General features: G+C 57.0%; 1 protein-coding gene across 2 annotated transcripts; it reads right to left on the reverse strand.

Annotated features, from left to right (window-relative positions):
- Positions 1 to 231: 231 nt before the first annotated feature.
- CDC42BPG (CDC42 binding protein kinase gamma) lies at positions 232 to 19,472 on the reverse strand. Of its 2 annotated transcripts, none has more exons than XM_084760364.1 (36): positions 19,176 to 19,472; positions 16,784 to 16,875; positions 16,619 to 16,702; positions 16,179 to 16,274; positions 15,695 to 15,843; positions 15,170 to 15,263; positions 14,832 to 15,032; positions 14,478 to 14,726; positions 14,015 to 14,094; positions 12,578 to 12,675; positions 12,340 to 12,446; positions 12,065 to 12,244; positions 11,774 to 11,866; positions 11,510 to 11,631; positions 11,347 to 11,422; positions 11,013 to 11,119; positions 10,826 to 10,940; positions 10,364 to 10,512; positions 10,198 to 10,286; positions 9,900 to 9,952; positions 9,713 to 9,808; positions 9,572 to 9,631; positions 9,238 to 9,343; positions 8,852 to 8,985; positions 8,620 to 8,759; positions 8,446 to 8,527; positions 7,868 to 8,084; positions 5,515 to 5,577; positions 4,807 to 5,406; positions 3,663 to 3,760; positions 3,493 to 3,577; positions 3,257 to 3,377; positions 3,036 to 3,153; positions 2,775 to 2,898; positions 2,539 to 2,627; positions 232 to 1,378 (listed from the first exon to the last, which is right to left on the reverse strand). In XM_084760364.1, the coding sequence occupies exons 1-36, from the start codon at positions 19,333 to 19,335 to the stop codon at positions 1,322 to 1,324; spliced, it is 4,584 nt and encodes a 1,527-aa protein (XP_084616490.1). In that variant the 5' UTR covers positions 19,336 to 19,472; the 3' UTR covers positions 232 to 1,321. The 2 variants fall into 2 exon arrangements, with proteins under 2 accessions (XP_084616490.1, XP_084616489.1); XM_084760363.1 differs by having other exon boundaries at positions 9,713 to 9,811.
- Positions 19,473 to 19,935: the final 463 nt, after the last annotated feature.

Genomic DNA, 19,935 nt, shown 5'->3' on the forward strand with positions numbered 1-19,935 from the left:
GCAACCAATCAAACAAAACCCACCCAAGATTCACAGCTCCTGAAAACACCCAGAGTTCCCCTGCAGTCTTCTTGAGGGCATGCACACACACACACACACACACACACACACACACACACACACACACACACACACAGGCCAGCGGTCAACTGTCCACGACCCCCACCGTTCCTCCCTCCACCACCCACTCCCATTTTCGCACAGCAGGACAGATGCAGGTGGGGAGGCCAGCAGCTTACAAAGTTGGCTTTATTGGTTTCTTGCCGCATCTCGGAGCATCAGGGTCCATCCCTCCCGGGAATGTGGCATTTAAGGAGATAAATACTTACTTTACTCCCCACATAGTAGCAGGGTGAGGTTCAATAAAAATAGCAATATAATAACAATAATAATGACTGTGATCAATAATAAAATGCCTCCTATGTTCCCCTAATACACTTGGTTGAAGCTTCTAGAAAAGGACCCTCCTTACTGGGAAGGACCAAAGTGTGCCTGGAGATGTCCAGTGGCCCCCGCAGGGTGTCTGTCTCCCACCAAGAAGCCTTTATAAATACCCCCCATCCCCTCCCTGCATAGGAATCATCTTGCCCTGGACGGATACACTAGCAATATTCCTGCAGCCAATCCCAAGCCCCGCCCCAAAGAAAAGTTCCTGGGTCTGGGTTTCCCCCTAGCTCACTCACTCTCCCTCCTCCCCTCCCTGCCTCTCCAGCATCCTCCTCCTCATCACTCATTTTGTCCTTCTCTCCTTTCTCAGGCTAATCCTTCTGATTACGTCACTTCCTCTTCTGCTTCCTCTGCTCCCTCCCCTCCCTCTCGCTCGTTCACCTGCCCGTTCACCTGCACGATTCCTTCACCTTTCCCATCCTTTCCCTGTAAATCAGCGTCCATACCCCAGCCTGACCCTGAGCAGAGACCTTATGTGCACCATCTCGGCCACAGCCGGAGCCAGTCACCCGCAAACACGGCACCCAGCATCCTCCCACGGCCCTGTTCCTCATCCTGGCTCCTAACAGCTTCCCTAGGCTTGGCCCCGGGAAGCACAGCTTTGGCACAATCTTCCCTGGGCACCAGAGCCACGGCACTCCCAGAGGCCAGTGTAGGCCTGTGCTGGAAGCCCAGGGGAATGGCAGGATGAGGGCAAAGAGTCAGAGCCCTATTCGTGGGGACCCAGGCACGCCTTGCTCTTAGCCCACAGCCCAGGCTCTCCCTGAGTCTGCATTTCAGCATGTCCCGGACCAGCCGGAGTATGGCGTCACACAAGCCCTTCACTTCCTCATTCCTTCTGTCTTGGGAATGGGGTGGGCACTGCCCGAGGGCATCAGGGGGTGCTCTCTGACTCAGGGTCTGGAGGGAGACTTCGGGGCCGCTCTGAGACCTGGTGGGAAGGACAGGAAGTCAGATAGGAAAAACAATAGAGGTCTCTTTTCTTTTGGTTTGTTTCGTTTGTTTTGGTCTTGTTTTTTTTGAGACAGGGTTTCTCTGTGTAGCCCCGGCTGTCCTAGACTCGCACTGTAGACCAGGCTGGCCTCGAACTCACAGGGATCCACCTGCTTCTGCCTCCGGAGTGTTGGGATTAAAGGCGTGCACCACCACTGCCCGGCAAGGTCTCTTTTTTAAGGTGCCAGCACCTCCAGATGTCTTAAAAGACCCAGCACTTGCACTAGCGGGGACCTTAGGGGGAATCCCTCAAGAATCCAGAGCTGCCAGGAACAAACCCAGTCTATTGTCCATTCGCTCCATCCCACTTCAGCCAAAACCACGCTTTACGCTAGGCAGAGAGACAAAAACTGACCCCAACCACCATGGATCCCTGAGCAAAGAAGACATGAAAGAACATGGAAGAAAAGTCACAGCACTGGGTGTGGAGGCGCAGGCCTGTGATGCCAGCGCTCACAAGGTGGAGGCAGGGTATGTTAAAGGCTAACCTAATCCACACGAGACCCTTTTAAAAAGGGGAGAGAGAAAAGCTGCGCATGGTGGTGCACGCCTTTAATCCCAGCACTGGGAAGGCAGACACAGGTGGATCTCTGCCAGCCTAGCCTACAAAGCAAGCCCAGAACAGCCAGGACTACAAGAGAAACCCTGTCTTTAAAAAAAAAAAAAATTATACACACACAAACTTTAAAAAATTCTCAGCCTTGGGCATTGGCTCAGCAGATTAAAACGGTTGGCATACAATCTTGATAGCCTGAGTTTGAGCTCCAGAACCCAGGTAAAAAGCCAGAGGCAGCGGCTGCGCCTGTAATCCCAGCACTCCCATGGTGAGATGTGGTGTGGCACGATACACCCGCACTCTCATGCTCCTTACACACTTTTTGCAGGCAGGACAAACTCAAGGGATTGCTCCACCCTGGTTGGGAGCACAGAGCTAGGGATTGGAGAGCCAAGAGCTGCAGATGGGACCACTTGTCTCCACGGGTTGAAGAAAGCTGCAGACCTTATGTGACCGTTTCTTGTCCCAATGCAGAGCTTGGCAGAAAAATGCCTAAACTTTGAGTGGGGCAAGGGGAGGGAAAGCCCCACCCACTGGCTCACCTGTATTAAGGATGCTGCAGGACTCAGGGACCCCTGGGGGCAGGACACTGATTCGCTGGACAGTGATGTCCAAGGTTTCCTCTTCATTACTGGCAGGGGTAGGGAACCGGACAAAACGCCTGGGTCAGACCCAAGGGCTCGGAAGGAGTGGTAGTTTGGGCGGGGGGGGGGGGGGTGGGGGGTGGGGGGGGTGCGGGGAAGGAATGCAAGCACTGGAGGCTGGAGGCTGCCCTTACAGGGGTCTGTTTCTCCAGGGAGCCCATCACTGCCGGTAGATGCTGGGCGCCGCAATGCCTCTGAGAAGCTGTGGGGCCGCTGTGGTCCGGAGCTGCGTGCACCTCTGCTCTTCTGTTCTTGAGCCTGTCAGGGAACAGCGCAAAAGAGCTAGGACCAGGAGGCCGTGCAGGTCATGGGAACTCAGCTTCTGGAAGGGATGAGTCACCTGCTCAGCAGCCAAGCAATCAACAGAAGTTTGTGATTGGCTCCGGAGGACTCACCCTGGCCCCGTCCCTGGTGCGGGGCCTTCCATCTGTAGGGCCCACGTGTACCAGGTGGTTGAAGTTGGTGGGCGGTGAGATGAGCTTGGATCGCACAAAAGGGTCCTTCAGCATCTCCCTGCAGGCAGAGGCGGGTGTAAAGAGCAGGGATGCACAGCTTGCCCCGCCCCCGGGAGGAGAAGGCCCTGCCCAGCAGCCACAGCCACAACACACATGCGCACCTGCGCTGCTGCTGTCGCAGCTCGTCCGATACCCGGAAGAAGAAGCGGCGCTTGCTCTTGGTTCGGAACAGCTGGCGCCGGCTGTTGTCCGTGAGGTCCGGAATATCGAATTCGTCCTTCTCTGTGGAAAATCAGGGAGCTGGGGAGGTGCTCACATGCCCGGGCCGGCTGGTGCACGAGCTCTGTGTGTGCACATGTGAACACACACAGATGTAGGCAAGCATACGCTCCCTCACCTGCCAATGGGTTCCTGAGGTAGGTCAGGCGGACCTTCTCGGTGCCATAGAGGAACAAGGAGCCTTCTGGATTCAGGGGTCTTACCTGAGGCAGAAAACACAGAGGTCAGGCCAAGCCACTACCTCACCGACCCCACCCCACCCCACCCATGTTCTGGGTGGGCGGGTACCTTCTTGAGAGGCACAGTCTGGACCCATTCTGCTCTCCTCACGTCAAACACGTCAATGGAGTTTTCACTGAACACTGTTAGGTAGGGCGCTGTGTAACCTGCAGGTGGGAAGCAGCCTGCACTGAGCAGCCCGGGGCAAGCCAGGCACCTCTCTGAGCCTGCTTACTCTGTCCCACAGGGAGGCCTGCCCCACCCAGCTCCATAACAGATGAGCTAATAGCCAGCCAGCCCTCACTACATGCCCACACAGCTCCAGATGCCTGGCATGCCTGTCCTCTCTCAAGTCGGCAGCAGCTCCAAGCAGGAGCAGGCGCTCTAATCACCTCCATCTCGGACATGATATGAGGTAATGGAATCTCAGAGCAGAGTCATGGTCAAGGTCACACAGCAGGTGAGGGACCACAGGACATGGCCAGTGGCAGTCGGCTACACTTAACCCCGGCCTCACCACAGAAGGTGAGATGCTTATAAAGGACAAAGCCCTCCTACCGTAGCCTCCACCCCATCACATCAACTACAAGCAACCACCCCGGCCCATGACTCTGTTCCTTTCCTGTGTTCATCCTTCTAAACAGGCATGGGCCTCAGGGTGTGCCTGCCACGGCTGGAGCTGGATGAAGGCGCCAACCCTAGCCTGTTCTACAGGCCCCAGTGCACAAAAGCGGTCACAAAGCAGGCGACAGACAAGACCCAGCACAGAGGTCTGAACCAAGTGGCGTCATGAGAAAGGGAGGCCAGAGAGCAGGAACGGGGGAGGGGGAAATGGGCCAACGTGATGGTCATTTATAGAGTGCCATAACTGACCCAGGCCAGAGCTGCCACTGAAGTTGGCCAGGTAGAAAGTGAGGTCGGGGGCTGGAGAGATGGCTCAGCAGTTAAGAGCACTGACTGCTCTCCCAGAGGACCCGGGTTCGATTCCCAGCATCCACGTAGCAGCTCACAACTGTCTATGGCTCCAAGATCTGACACCCACAGACATACATGCAGGCAAAACACCAGTGCACATAAATAAAAATAATACATTAAAAAAAAAGAAAAGAAAATGATGTTAGGAAGAACAAAAGAAAAAGACTAAGAGGAGGAAGGGCCTAGGCAGGACCCCCAGTGCCTGACCCCACGCTGCTGGGCCCTCTACCAGCCTTACCCCAGCCAGTGGGTGCCGCTGGCCACAGTAGCTCATGGCTTCGTGACTTGCGGCCAGCACTATCCACGTAGACACCAGCGGTGGCAAAGAGCAGCAGGAGCTCGCTGAGGCTGAGCTCCACGGCACCCAGTGCTTCACCCAGGCCGCCGCGGGATGCCGGCAGCTCCTCAGCCACCAGGCCAGTGCCCAGCGCCACGGGCACGGCCTCATTGAGCAGCGGGTAGAGAGCGAAGGTGCCTGCTGCACCCACACAGAGCCGATCACCCAGCAACCCCAGGCTCTGCACAGGAGCTGGTGCTTGCAGCTCTCGGATCCGGCGCTGCCAGGGCCCTGGTCCTGGGCCCAGCTGGTAACAGAGCACTTGGCGCTTGACTGCCACACAAAGCACTGGAGTCCGGGCCTGCAGGATGCGCCCGGCCGCCAAAGCCTGACAGCCTCGAGATTCAGGGATCTTGGCACCTGCCACCTCAGCATTCTCCAGTTCAGCCAGGGGGAAGAGGCGCACACTGGGACCACGGCCGCAGAGAACGACCAGCAGGCCAGCGGCAGAGCTCACAGTCAACCGCTGAACTCGGCGGCAGTCTCCCACCTGGAAGATGTCTGTGGTAGAGGGGCGTGAGGGTAAGAAGCAGTGATGCCCATGGTCCTGGGTACCCTGCGGCTGGCCCTGCCCAGGCCCACACCCACCCTAGTCCAGCCCCGTGGTACCATTGCTATGAAGATGGATCACAAACAGCCCCTCCTCAGTGCCCAGGGCAAGACGCTCTTGGTCTGATAGAGGAAGAGAGGTCAGAGGTCAGAGAGCGTGTCTAGTGACACCTGTCCTCGCAGGTCTTCAGTTTCTCTGGAGGCAACAGGGCTGGTGACCCCGCACCCTGTCACCCCTCCCTATCCTCAGCCCTTCTTGCTCACAGTTTACACTGGTTCTAATGAGGAAGGATCTTGGTGACTGGGACCAAGGTGAAGCCACTGCCCTGAGCTGTAGGATTCTGGGTAAGCAAGCACCCAGCTCCATAAATACCTCCATCTCTGGTTCCTAACCAAGGGGTTAGGACCCAGGGGACCCACAGTCTCTGTTGAGGCTCCTGACTAGAGGACCTGCAAGCCAGAGCTGGCTCTGGGCCTCAGCTGCAGAAACCAGGGACCTCTGCTTCCTGCCCCTTCCCAGTTGTCAGTTATGGAGAGAGAGCCCTTACTGAGGCCCAGGCTCCAAACTCAGTGAGCCCCACACAGCTCTGTGCCTGTCCCCTTGTTCCCCAGGCTGCCAGGAAGAAGATCAAGACAAAAAGCTTCATTTGTGTTTGTGTGGAGACAGAGTCTTGCTCCATAACCCAGGCTGGCCTACAATTCACTATGGAGCTAGTTCAAGCTGGCGTGAATCTGAGGGAATTCCCATTTGGTGGTTGATTTCATTTCACTGAATCAGGGACTCATGGAATTCAGGCTACACTTGACTCGCTATGTAGATGAGGTTAGCTTTGAACTTCCTGTCCTCCTGCCACCCCTCCCAAGTGCTGGATTAATAGGTGTGTGTGTGTGTGTGTAATTTTTTTTCCAAGAATTCTTTTATCAGGCATGGTGGCACACACCTGTAATCCCAGAACTCAGGGAAGCAGAGGCAGGTTTGTGAGTTTGAGGGCAGCCTCGTCTACACAGCGAGTCCAGGACAGCCAAAGCTACACAGAGAAACCATCTCCAAAAACCAAACCAAAAAAAAAAAAAAAAAAAAAAAGAATTATTTTATGTGTATGAGTATTTTGCCTACATGTATGTCTGTCTGTGCAGCATCACATATGGGCCTGGTGCCAGTGGAGGACAGAAAAAGGTGTTGGATGCACTAGTGGGTGCTGGGAATTGAACCCAAGCGCTCTAGAGGAGCAGTCAGTGCTTTTAAGCACTAGGGGAGCTCTCCAACCTAGGCTTTTTGTTTGTTGTTTATTTATTTATTTTTTAAGCTACATACTAGCTAAGGAGGACCCTGAGCTCCTGGTCCTTCTGCCTTGATCTGGCAAATGCTGGGGATCTATGAACACACCAAGCCAATCTTGGTGGGTTTGGGTTTTTGAGACAAGGTTTCCATATGTAGCTCATCTCAGGATGACTTTAAAACCTGCAGCCTTCTGCCTCAGCCTCCCAGGACACCACTGTTCCTCCTTAAAACCTCTTTTCCTTCCACTCACTTGAGATTTTCTCAGAAAAAGGAAAACCAGCCGGGCATGATGGCGCACGCCTGTAACCCAGCACTCAGGGAGGCAGATGCAAGCCGGTCAGTGTGAGTTCCAGGTGGGCCTGGTCTACAAAGCAAGTCCAGGACAGCCAAGGCTACTCAGAGAAACCCTGTCTCAAACCACCTCCCCTCCTTCAAATACAAAAACCAAAACCAAACCAAAACAACAAAACAAAGGAGAGAACCAGAACCCCCCCTCCACCCCCCAAAAAAAGTCAAGAATCCAGGCTGGGCGCCGGCTGTGGTGGCGCACGCCTTTAATCCCAGCACTCAGAAGGCAGAGGCAGGCAGATCGCTGTGAGTTTGAGACCAGCCTGGTCTACCAAGTGAGTCCAGGACAGCCAAGGCTACACAGAGAAACCCTGTCTCGAAAAAACAAAACAAAACAACAAAACAAAACAGAAAAGAGAGCACTCATACATAAAATAAATAAACCTTTAAAAGAAAAAAGAATGTAGGCTGTCTGGCCCATGAGCCCTGGCTCATTGCACAGCAATACAGAGAGAAGGACTGAGGGTCTATGTGTTTGTGCACAACTCCATAGCTGCTGGTTACAGGAATGGCTGCTGCATTTGTGACTAGCCTAGGCCAGTGACTCCCTACAGGCCACTCAAGAGTGACAGCTCTAGGCTGGAGAGATGGCTCAGAGGTTAAGAGCACTGACACACTGACTGTTCTTCCAGAGGTCCTGAGTTCAATTCCCAGCAATCATACGGAGGCTCACAACCACCTATAATGTGATCTGGCGCCCTCTTCTGTATACACTGTATACATATTAATAAATGAATAAATCTTAAAAAAAAAAAAGTGACAGCCCCTCAGAGTAAGACTTACCAACGATAGCAGCACAGAGCGCATGAGGCAGCAGCGGCAGCCCGTTGTCATAGGCCTCCTTGAGCGTGTACACTGGTCGGGGCCTTGGACGTGCATCCAGGAGCAGCCGCAGCAGCTCACCCAGCACCTGAAGCCACCGCTCCCGCTCCCCCTCACTCTCTGCCAGCAGCAGCACAGTACATGTGGTGGGTGGCACCGTCAGCTGGGAGGCTGTCACCTGTGGACAGGGGTCAGGCTGCGGGGGCTACAACCAAGAGCCTAGCCTCCTTTCCTCATTCATCTACTGATGTTAGCTTTGGCTGCCAGCTAGGAACTAAGCCAGGGTGTCAGACAAGCACACTGCTATTTCCAGAACTGAGTGATGGGCCCCATAGCAGAATCCCTAATGCAGGCCTTCCAAGGGTTTTAAACAAAGCAGGAATTAGCCAGTTTGCTGTGTGGCAAGCTCCTGGTGGCTAGGACAGACAGCATGTGGAAGTGAGGTGGCTGACAGAGAGTGGAGATACAGCAGTGACCAAGACAGAGTCAGCAAAAGGAGGGAGATGAAAGGTCAGGTCCATCCTGCCCTGGGCACTCACCCTAAAGATGCGTGGCAGGTCCTTGGATTGGGCATGGATGACATCTGAGGCCAAGACAGGGGTGGCTGAGAACTGGGGGTCCCTGGGAGTACAAAGGACACATGAGAGACTTATAGCCCTTGACTGAACCTCTCCCCCTCTGTGACTTGTCCTGTGTCACCACCTGGCACCCACCTCAGATCCAAGGCCTGCAGGAGGACCCCACTGGCCAGGCTGCCTCGAGGGTCAGGGGCATCAAAGAGCAACAGGCGAGAGTCACTGAGCGCAGCATACACACGCTGCCAGCCCCGCCTGACGCCTGAAGGCCGTGGCACCTAGTTGGGGGGGGGGGGGAAGACAGGCATGGAGGGCTGCACAGGGCCTTGGCTCCCGTGCCCAACTTCCTCAGCCCTCAGCCGCAGCTCACCGACAGGAAACCCTCATAGGCAGTGCCGGTGCCTGTTTCAGGGTGCACCCCCAGGGCTGTGCGGAGGAGTTCAGGGGGCACAGGGCAGGGTGGGGCCTGGGGAGCACAGGCTGAGTGACAGAAGTAGCCGCAGGCTGTGGAGAAATGGACAGTTTAGGAGAGTGAGGTAGGGCAGGCAGCCTAGGACAAGGACTGAGCCTTCCCAGGCACCTCCCTTGGGGCTAATGACACCTGAACATTGTCATCAACTGAGGAAGGAATAAATGAGTAGGGGAAATTTAACCAAGAGATGTGGGTGTACTAGGTTGCAGGACAGCCTGGGCGTGTCAGGACCATACCCGGGGGCTATGGTATGAGTGGAGATCCGGAAGGAGAGGGGTTCTTACTGTCACAGCCGAGGCCCTGGCGGCCCAGGCCCAGCATCAGCGAGGTACAGCGGAGACACTTGGTAGGGGATGGGAAACTCCGGGGACGCAGGGTGTGTGAGCCAGGCTGTGAAGGGGTACGTGCCGTCACAATTCTGCCAGGGCCTCCCAGCACCCTGGGCACCACCTCAGAGGGTCAGGTGGCCAAGAGGCTGAGCCAGGTGGCAATATCAACTCTGAGTGCCTGTGAGGCCATGTCAGAAAAAAACCACTACCAGCACCACCCTAAACATGACCTTGAGGGGGAGGCAGTCCCCAAAGAGCTGAACATTCTCCTGCCCCTCTGGCTACTGACCTTAGCAGGAGGACCTTCTGCAGAGGTAGTGGTGGCGGCAGGCACTCTGGGGAACACAGTCTGCAGAAAATGAGTGAGTAAGTGAGTGAGTGAGAAGGCAGAGAGCCCGGTCCCACCTGAGGAACTCCCGCCTGTCCTCACCCCCATGCGCAGACTGCGGCGGCCCTCTGGCTTCAGCTCGGCTTCTGCTCCAGACCTTGGGGCCTCTCCTGAATTGCCAGGATCCTTGGCAGAATCCTTCTGGAGATGAGTGAGGAAGGTCAGGGCTGCCGCCCTCTCACCAGGACCCCTTGCTAACACGTCCCATGTCCCACCGCCTGGCTCTTACCTCCGTGCTCCAGAAGGACAGCAGGGGGATGAGGGAAGTGGGGGGCTTGGCATCTGTAGAGAGAGGACACAAGTAGCTAATGTTGTTGCCCCTAGGCTAAGAAACCAGGGGTGTGTGTGTGGGGACCTCAGTCTCCACCTCAGTAAGTGCTTAGTGGCAGGTAGGTGCTGTGTAAGCCGCAGTGTGCGGGAGGAACAGCTTTCTCTCACACAGACACAGCTGTCACGGGAGCTGCCCAGCACTCATGAGACTGGAGGTGCACACTGGCTCCAGGGTAAGGCAGTCAACAAGTACTCACCCCCTGGTCCACGGGCTTGAAGCTCCTCCCGTAGCTCAGCCACCTCCTGCCGCAGGGCCTGGCTTTGCTTCTCAGCCTCCTGCAGGCGGCTGGGGGAAAGAAGACAGGGGCTCACCACGGGCCTCTGCACGAACTCCACTCCTGTAGCATCTGCCCATGGCCTCACCGTTCTGCCTGCAGCTGAGCCTCCTGCACCTGCGTCAGCCGCTCCTGTAGACCCTGCTTGGCACGGATCTCAGCTTCCAGTGCTGACTGAAGCTCCAGCCGGGCTGAGGCCTCCATCTTCTGTAGCCTCCGCGCCTTCCATTGGTGGTCCTGTTAGCATCCAAATGTAAGATGCTCTCTGGGACTAGCAGCTTCAGAGACCCCCTTCCCTCTCACCCAAGTATATAGCTTCTGCACCACCTGGCCAGACCCAAAGACCCTGTTCTTTCCTTCCTCACCCCTCAGCATAAACCTGGGGCTTGGGGGACAAGATGGCTCAGAAGGCAAAAGCGTGCTGCCAAACCTGACAGCTTGAGTTCGATCCCTGGGGATTAAATGTTGGAAGGGGGAACTCCCCTAAGCTGTCGCCTTCTGACCTCTGCCCATGTACGCATTTCCCACAGCGCACGTGCACGGGGCTCACCAGAGGCCGGGGAGGGAGTGTTTGGGTGCCCACATTCCTCAAGGACTCCAGCTCCTCAGCCATCTTAGTAGCCAAAGCCTGCAGGTAGCCTCTGGAGACCTTTTCATCATTCACCCTGAAGAGAAAGGAGTGTCATGGCCTGGGTCCCCAGCCAAGCTCAGGCCCCAGCCAGCCCCATGGCACCCACCAGCTGAGGATGTCGGCGAGCTGGGCCTCCCAGTTGCTCTCCGTCTCCCGCCGCTCGCCCTCCAACCGCTTTTTGCTCTGTAGCTCGAGCTCCAGCTCTTCCGCCAGCTGCGGCCACAGAGGACAGTGGGCTCAGTCCCCAGAGGCCCTGGCAGCTCTGGCCATCTAGTCTAGCAGTCGCCCGACCCCTGCTGGTCTCCCCACAGATCACCACTGTCCTGAGCCCTGTTTCCCCGCTATGTTTCTCACAGGCTATGGTGTGTGCAGCAGCTGGGACCCTAGAGCTCTGCCCTGACCCTGCTGGCGCCCAGCCCTTGCCTGTCCACCCTCCTCACCCGCTCCTGCTCCCGGCTCAGGCGCTGGTTTTCCTCCTGCAGTCGGCACAGGGCCTCCTCTTTCCCAACACTGATCCTGGGGAGGAGAAGGCCGAGGAGATGGAGTTGACTCCCAGCCCAGCGCTGCCTTGTCCCCTCCTGGCTGTCCCTACCATGCACTCACCCTTGGCTGCAGGCTTGCTCCAGCTGCTCCCTCAGAGCAACCACCTCCTTCCTCAGCTGGGCCTCTTGAGACTGACCCTCAGGTGACCCCATGCCGTTGGTCTCAGGGGCTGCACGGACGGTCTGGATAATGTGGAGAGGGGACAAGGCAAAGGTTTCAGAAGCCATGGTCCTCCCCACCCTGGGACGAGGGTCTGCCCCTAGGACTCTAAGGGGGTCAGGCTAAGGGAGAATGTTTCTTGCCAAGGGGGAGAATCCACCATACCTTGGCCTGGGAAGACTCCTTCTCATGGTTTTGTTTATATTGTCCCTGGAGCCGTGTCACCTCCTGACTCAGGGTGGCCACCTGGCCCTCCAGCTGTGACGGGGTTCAGAGACAAGGTAAAGCTCCCCTTCTCCATCCAACTCCCTCTGCGTCATTGTCACATAGACTCCTAGTCTCATACAGCGACAAACACAGGTGGCCTCAGGTACCCATCTCCCCAGCCACAGAGGGGTGCAAAGGGACCTGGGGCTCCCAGTCCCTTGAACTCTCCCTCCCCCCGTCATCACTAACCTCTCGCTGCATAACCCAGGCTTCCTCCAGCTGGGAGCTCAGGGCCTTGATCTGGCTGGCTGCGGCTGTTTCTCTCTCCTGGGCCTCCCAAAGCCGCTGTAGGAATTCTTCCTGCCGCTCATGGGCTTGGCACAGCTCAGCAGCCTGCACTCGCAGTACTGCTTGAGTGTCAGTCAGCTCCTGAGGACCAGGGCAGGAAGGGCAAAGCCAAGTCAGAGCACTGACCTCAGAGACATGGAGGCCTAAGTCACTCACCCACCTCCCCCAGAGGTCACCTGCTGGAGGCGGTCCTTTTCCTGTTGTAGTTGGATGTCTGGCCCTGGGCTTCTAGCAGGGAGGCCATCAGTCTGTGAGAAGGAGGCCTTGCTGTCCCTCAGTGTCTCTGTCAGAATTAGTCAATGAGACTCACACACAGACTAGCTCACCTCAGCTAGGCATCCGTGTGCAGGATCCCACAGGGCCGTCCCCTCCGCCCTGGCCTGCAGACTCAGCCTTGCCCAGCTGCCCCTGTACCTTGACACTTCTGCCTGACTTCCACCTTCTCCCGCTCCACACAGTGGTGCTTCCACTCTGGGGCAGCCACTAGGTCAGTGCTCTTCTCCCCACCAGGACTGAGAGGGGACAAAGGAACACAGATGACAGAAAACCATCCTCATGCACCAAGTGTCTATCCATCCAAGAAGCACCCAGGGCACATCGCTCCAGACCTAGGCCAAGGCTCTACGCCAGGGACTAAACTGTTAGACCACACCCCGGCTTTGGGACTGTATAAGCCGGGTGACCTTGGGCAGTAATGGATAACATCGAGGCACAGTTTTCTAACAGGAAAATATAAGTAACAAGGCCTTGCCCAGCGGTGGTGGCACACGCCCTTACTCCTCGTACTCGGGAGGCAGAGGCAGGAAGATCGCTGTGAGTTCCAGGACAGCCAAGGCTACACAGAGGAACCCTGTCTAAAAAAAAACCAAAAACAAAAAACCAACCAACCAAAACCAACAAGGCCTCATCCAAAGCTCACCAGGGGCCACTGAGGGGGCCACCAGCTGGAAAGGCTGCCTGCTGCCTGCCATGCTTGACCACCAGATCCTATCCCTGGGACCCACATGGTGGAAGGAGAGAACTGACTGACTTCTGAAGTACACTGGCACATCATGCCACATGCATGGAGGTATATTAAGAAAATATAAGCTGGGCGGTGGTGGCGCACGCCTTTAATCCCAGCACTTGGGAGGCAGAGGCAGGTGGATCTCTGTGAGTTCAAGGCCAGCCTGGTCTACAAAGTGAGTCTAGGACAGCCAAGGCTACACAGAGAGACCCTGTCTCAGGAAAAAAAGAAAAAGGAAAAAAGAAAATATATAGGCCAGATGTAGTGGTGCACCCCTTTAATCCCCGCACTCGGGAGGCAGAGGCAGGTGGATCGCTGTGAGTTCAAGGCCAGTCTGGTCTACAAAGTGACTACAGAGAGAAACCCTGTCTTGAAAAACAAATAACAACAACAACAAAAAACCCCCCAAAAACCCAAAACAAAACAAACCTGTAGGTTTGTTTTGTTTTTTAAAGAATAAATGGACAAAGTTAACAAGGTGAGATGAGCCTGCTGGTCCACACCCAATACCCAGTGGCGCCCAGGTTGCACTGCTCAGAGCATCTTTCCACCTGTGCTTCTCTTGGGTCTCAGGCGGACCCAGGTATTAGAGTCATGAGATGCTCCCACTCATTTTAAAGAGGCCACTGAGGCTGGACAGAAGAGACCCTTCCTAGCTCCTGCTCAGGATCTAGTGCACTTAACAGTCTCTCACGTGGGGTAGCCACATGTCCCAGGGGCATAGCCATGACTTTGGTTGGCCCTGAGGACAGAGAACGGAGGAGTGTCTGTCACATGCTGAAGCCATTTTGTCCCTTCCCTCAGGGTGTTCCCAGCTTCCCAGCAGGTATGAGGACCAGACTCACCTGCCTGAGGTATAGGTAAAGCCTACAAATGGCAGGTGGTGGCCCGAGAAGGCCCCGTGGGAGGATGGTGGCAGCGTCTCCTACAGGAGAGGGAAGGAGAGTCAGAGCCACAGACCAAGTGAGAACAAGGTGATGTCCATGAATTGGACATTTACTCAGCCAAATAACATGGCCCCCTTCGAAAGGGACCACAACTCCCATAAGCCTTTGCATTCAAGGTCTTCCAGAGGCTGTAGGGCATTTCCTTCCTTATGTGAACTCTGGGTTAATAGGATAACAGCTAAGGTGAAAGGGCTCTCACTTAGTACAATTCACCACACAGGTGAGCCAGCCAAGGTGAGCCATAACTCTCATGAGCCAGGGGTCCAAGGGCCTCACCCCAGGCCCTCCACTACTCTAGAAAACATCTGGGGTTAAGCTCCCATACCAAGCCCAGCCTCTTACAGAGACATCTGTCACTCACTGGATGGTTGAGGGTATCATCATCCACGTCAAAGTTGGAGGTATCCACAGGCCCTCGAAGCTCGGGGATGTAGGGGGCTGTGCTGGTTGCAAGTCTCTCCCAATCCACACCTTCAAAGAAAGGGTGGTTCCGGAAGTCATCCAGGCCACCGCGACCCAGCCGCTCCTCCTGGCGGCACAGAAGCTGCCGGATCAGGTCCTGGGCACTAGCAGGCACATCAGGCACATCAGAGGGGAACTGGAGGTGGTCCTGTGGGTCAAAGGAGGATGCAGGCGGGTCAGGCCGGAAGCCCACCTTGGTCTGAAGTTACCTGCAATCACACAGTGTAGGAGTCCCGGGGCCGGACAGTCAGACCTCATGGTTCATGATCTTGCCGTAGGTTTCTACCAGAGATTCTGCATAAAAGGGTGTTTCCCCAAAGAGCAGCTCATAGGCGCAGACTCCCAGTGACCACCAGTCACACTGTGGGCCGTAGTGGCCCTTGCCCTCCTCCATGGCCTGTAGGATCTCAGGAGAGATGTAGTCCGGGGTCCCAACTGCGACGGATGAATCCACCTGTGGTAGGGACGTTGACGCCATGAGGCTCCGGGACTGGACTCAGCACCCTACTCTTCAGGTACCCCCTACTTGGAACCCGATGCCCCTGCACGTGGCCTGCTAGCCTCGTTTCCAATTCCAGGTGGGCTCCTTACCATGCCGCTGTTGTTAAGCCGCAGGCAGGAGCCAAAGTCCGCCAGGCGGATGTGGCCGTTCATGTCCAGCAGGACGTTGTCAGGCTTTACATCCCTGAGGGAAGGTGGGAGAGCAAAGGGCTCGGTGTGTGCACACTCACACATGGTTGTGTGTGTGTGTGTGTGTGTGTGTGTGTGCACGTGTGTGTTCACACACAATACCGGTGTGCATGCCTGCACGCTCACACAGGGGAATGTGTGTGAGTGTGTACACATGAGTGAAAGCAAGTGTCAAGGAAGAAAAAGGGTAGCAAGGCAGTCCACAGAGTGACTCTAGGGGCCTCAAAGTGCACCGTGGGTCGTCAGATGTCCCCTCAATGGACATCACACCACTCCTCTGCCACCATGAGTTGGGTGGGTTCGAGCTAGGGGCTTAAGACCTGCCCTGGGCTCTGATTCCCTCGGCTGTGAGATAGGCCCACCGGCAAGCACTACCAGAGGGCTTTAGGGAAGAAAGCGGGAAAGTGACCGAGCGTGGGACCCCACCTGTGGACATAGCCCAGCTGGTGCAGTGAGTGAATGGCCAGCACCATCTCAGCCAGATAGAACTGGGCCAGCTCCGGCGGGAGGCGGTCCTCAAAGCGGCTCAGCAGTGTGAGGAGGTCCCCGCCGGCGTAGTAGTCCATCACCAGGTACTGGAGGGCAGTGGGGGGGGGGGGGTCAAGAGTCAGGCTCAGAACAGGGGCACTTGTCAACCTCACAATGGTTCTTGGGGGCTGGGCAATGTCCCTGACAACTAGGGTGGCTAGTTGTTTGTCTCACTCTGTAGACCAGGCTGGCCTTGAACTCAGAGATCCACCTGCCTCTTGCCTCCCCAAGGGCTGGGAATACAGGTGTGTGCCATCACGGCCGGCTGGTGGCCAGCTCTAAAGCAGAGCTAGGGAAGGAGGCTGTGGGCCCAGGAAGCGGTGGGAGAACAGCCCTGTCTCTTATCCCTGGCAAGGCTCCTCCACCACCCAGAGATCCTCACCAGGTACTCCTCGTCTTGGAAGGCGTAGTGCAGAGCAGTCACCCAGCGGCTGTCTCCCTTCACAAGAACGTCTCGCTCCTCCCGGAAACAGGCCGTCTGAAGCAGGTTTGGAGAGCATGGGGGGTTGGGGCAAAGGGATCAGCTCCCCCAAAACTCCCCCTTCTCCGGCTCAGGGAACGGATGACTCTCAAAAACCCAGAGACTCTGATCAGACAAACAGTTCCGCTCCACCCTGGGCCGGGCTAGCCTCGGATGAACCCGAGCCTCAGTGTATCCATAAAAAAGGGATGGGAACGGTCCCTCCATCTTAAGTAAAGTTTACTGTGAAGGGGAGGAAGCAAGTGACTCCTGAGAGTGGCATCCGGTGCCCCACCCCTCCTCCTGGCAGCACACACAGATTCTCCCACCCATTTGCAGGATGCACCTGACCCCACACTGACCTCAGCCCTCTTGAGCATCTCCCATTTATGTAGCATCTTCATGGCAAAAATCTGGCCACTGTCCCTCTGCCTCACCACGGCCACCTGAGGGCATGAAGCGGGGACTGGGTTAGAGCAGACCAGGGGCATGGTCCCTCCTCCCCACCCATCCCAAGACATACTCACCTCCCCAAAGGCCCCTCTGCCAATCACCTTCAAGATCTCAAAGTCGTCTCTCTGTAGACGAAGCTCTTTCACTTTTGTTACAAAGGGGCTGGCTGAGGGGACAGAACAGACTCAGAGCTTTCTCCTTGGGACCTCCCATCCATGAGACTAGGACAGGGGCGGCGGGGGTGGGGGTGGGGGTGGGGGTGACTTTCCCAGAGACGACCCAGCCAAGGGACATATCAGAGCCAAGGCTCCTTTGGTCATGATGAACAAGCATGGTAGTAGTCCTGACTCAGTGGAGCAGGCGGCCTCAGAACCTCCCTGGGCCCTTGTTCCATCTGAGGCACAGAGGGACCTAGTGGTCCTTCCCAGACGATCCTGGCTGGCCAGGTCACCCTAGGGACAATCCGGATTCCACCCCCACCCCTAGTTGGACCAAAGGCCAGCCAAGGGCCAATCTGGGAAACTGGATAGATCACATTCTTTGCTCCAGAAAGGCTTCTCTGCCATTCAGGAACTGTGGGCCTGGGTCCGAAGACCCTGTGGCACAGAGCAATTTGGCCAGATGTAGGACCTGGGGCAGTCCTTGAGGGCAGGGAGGACAGTCTCTGCAGTGCCCCAGAAAGATAGGCTCTCTGTTCCCCAAGTGGGGCCCCTGGGTCAGGAACAGATACCAGTCTGCTCAGGTACTCACAAGACACACAAACAGAGCCAAAACCTTCACCTGGCGCCCCATGCCAACACCTGAGGGCGTGAGCACACAGGGTTCCTTCCAGCCTTGACAGCCCTGCCTCCCTCTGGATGGGGCTTTGCATAGCCAGGAACCTCCTCCTGCATCACAGCTTCCCCACCCTCTACCCCCCCTACCCCCCACCCCCACCCCAAGGGCTATGTCCAACCACTCCCAGATTCTCCCCAGAACTGGAGTGGCCTTAGGCCAGGGGGAAGGGTGCTGAGTCTTGGGAACTGATGAAGACAGGAGTGACCAGTGAGGAGTCGGGGGACAGCTATGCTCTAGGTGCCTTGCCTCAGTTTCCCTCTTCCAGGAGGTAAACTCCCTGCCAGCTGGGCGGGCCTGTGGGTGGGACAGAGAGCTGCTCCACAGGTTTATCAGGCAGAACCCCCACAGCGGGGGCGGTGTGGAAACCTCGCTGCAAAAATTAATTGTCTCTTCCCAGGTTTACGCTGAGAACAAGGGAGGAGCAGCTTCCAGCCTGAAGAGCCGTCAGAGGTGACCACCAGCCACACAGGCTGCCCAGAACCAAGAGGCTCCAACCCCCCTGGACAGAATGCCCAGTACCTTTGTCCTGCGGTGGGGGGGTGGGGGGTGGGGGGGGGCTCTGGGCAGGAGCAGGGACAAGTTGGGGCAGGAGAGGCGTGAGTCACGCCTGGCCTTGGAGTTACCTTGGGAGATGTCAACAGTCCCCTGTGTTGGGGTCCCAGGCAAAGGTGCCAGAGGCAGGCAGGGAGAAACACACACACACAAGCAAGGTTTGGGGTGTCATGTAGGGATGGTGACAACTCAAACATACGCATAACACTTAAGAGTCACAGAGAAACAGGCCGGTAACAGGGGCAGGTCCCTCTGACTGCTCTTACCCTAGAAAGAAATGGACCGGCTGGATGGCAGACCTCTCAAGCATACCAGGCCCAGCCTTGTGCCTGCCCATAACTTAGGAGTGCTAGGAACGCTGATCACCTGCTGGGCAAACACCCCACCCTCCAGGCCCAATTCCTATGCCCTCCCCGCAAAGCCTGGCCAGGGAACCCTTGTGCTAGTTCAGGGTCAACCTTGGCCAGCCATCCCTAAGGGTTCAGATGAATCCAACAGGAAAGGGCGCAGAGCCACATCAAATTAGGCCCCAAATCCCAAACAGTGCCGAGGTTGGTCCTCAGTCCCGGCTAGGGAGTGGGGTGAGGGGACTTGTCTGAGTGTGTGACAGAGCTAGACATGGTGAGAGGGGACCCAGAATAAAGTGCCCATCTCTTGAAGAACGAAGGAGATTGAGAAAGGCTGTGTGTTTCTGTGACACAAAACAGGTGTCCACCTGAATGTGTGTTCTGGGTGGGGCATGAGGTGTGACGTGTGACCAAGGAATCCTGCAGGTGACCGCTGTGGAAGATGTGTATTGGCAACATATGTCTGGGGCCTGCAGCTGGGAATGAGAGTGTGTGTGAAGCGAGCGTTGAGTACCTGCCTCTGTGTCTGGGAGTTTAAGGTAAGGTGCAGGTGAGTGAGTGAGCGGGCTGTGCAGTCCGATGGCAAGCGTTAGATGCAGCGCAAGGAGTTAGTGTGTCTTCAGGAGGAAGTTTCTGGGGTATGCCATCCCTGGGAAAGGGTCTGGGGACATGGCGCTCCGGCTGTTGTCCCTCCAGCCTCCCTTCCCGGGTGCTGCCCCAGACCACTCACCCCAGCTCAGAAACTGCGCCACGTTGCGCTCCCGGCGCAGGGGGGCGCTGCTGAGCTCGTGGTGCAGCCCCAGCAGCAGATCCAGGAGGCCGTCGAGCCCCGGGCTGCCACCGGCCTCGCCCCGTACCAGCTGCTCCAGCGCCCGCAGCCGCTGCTCCATGGCTGCGGCTGGAGCCCCGCAACCTGGGCTAGAGCCAGGCCGCCCGCATGCCCCGTCTGTCCGTCCGTCCGTCCGCCCGGCGGTCTGTCCGTGGTTCCGCGGCTTGCTCTGCGCGGCTTCCCCCCACCCTCCCGCCCTCCCCGCTGTCACCTTCCTCCGTCGCCACCCGCGCTCCTTCACCTGGCCGCCCGCCCCGCCCTCCAAGCCCGGCCCCCCGACGGACGGGCAGGTGCGCGCCGGCCAATGGGAGCCGCAGCTGAAGATGAAGGTGGGAAAGCGGAGGCGCGCGGGGGCGGGGCCGACCCTCCGCCAGGAAGTGGGAGGGCGGGCCGCGAAAAGTAACTCCTGGGCGGGGTTGGAGGGGGTCCGTTGGGGTCGCAAAAGACCCATCTGGTCTCCGCGCCGCCCCAGTCTCAGCCCCACTTAGACGCTTATGGGGCTCTAACCTAGAAGGGGCATGCCTCAGGTACCGCAGCTTCCCGCGCGCCCGGGCCAGCGGCCTGTCCCTTAGCCAGGCCAGAGGGGCTAGGGACGGGTGCAGCCCAGGAGCCGGATGGGAGTTGTAGTCCGCTCTCGCTCGGGTTTGCAAGCCGCGCTAAG

This window comes from Acomys minous (genome assembly GCF_964271855.1).
Source record: "Acomys minous genome assembly, chromosome: 2".
Classification (NCBI taxonomy): Eukaryota; Metazoa; Chordata; class Mammalia; order Rodentia; family Muridae; genus Acomys; species Acomys minous.

Bases quoted from the DNA above. Each gene is read 5' to 3' on its own strand.
- CDC42BPG (XM_084760363.1), bottom strand. From the start codon at position 19,335: ATGGAGCAGCGGCTGCGGGCGCTGGAGCAGCTGGTACGGGGCGAGGCC. The intron at 15,844-16,178 runs GTGAGGATCTCT...ACTGCCCTCCAG, and splicing joins TCCAAGACGAGGAGTACCTG to TACCTGGTGATGGACTACTA. The intron at 12,447-12,577 runs GTACAGGGGCAG...TAATTCTGACAG, and splicing joins AGTCAGGCAGAAGTGTCAAG to AGACACTGAGGGACAGCAAG.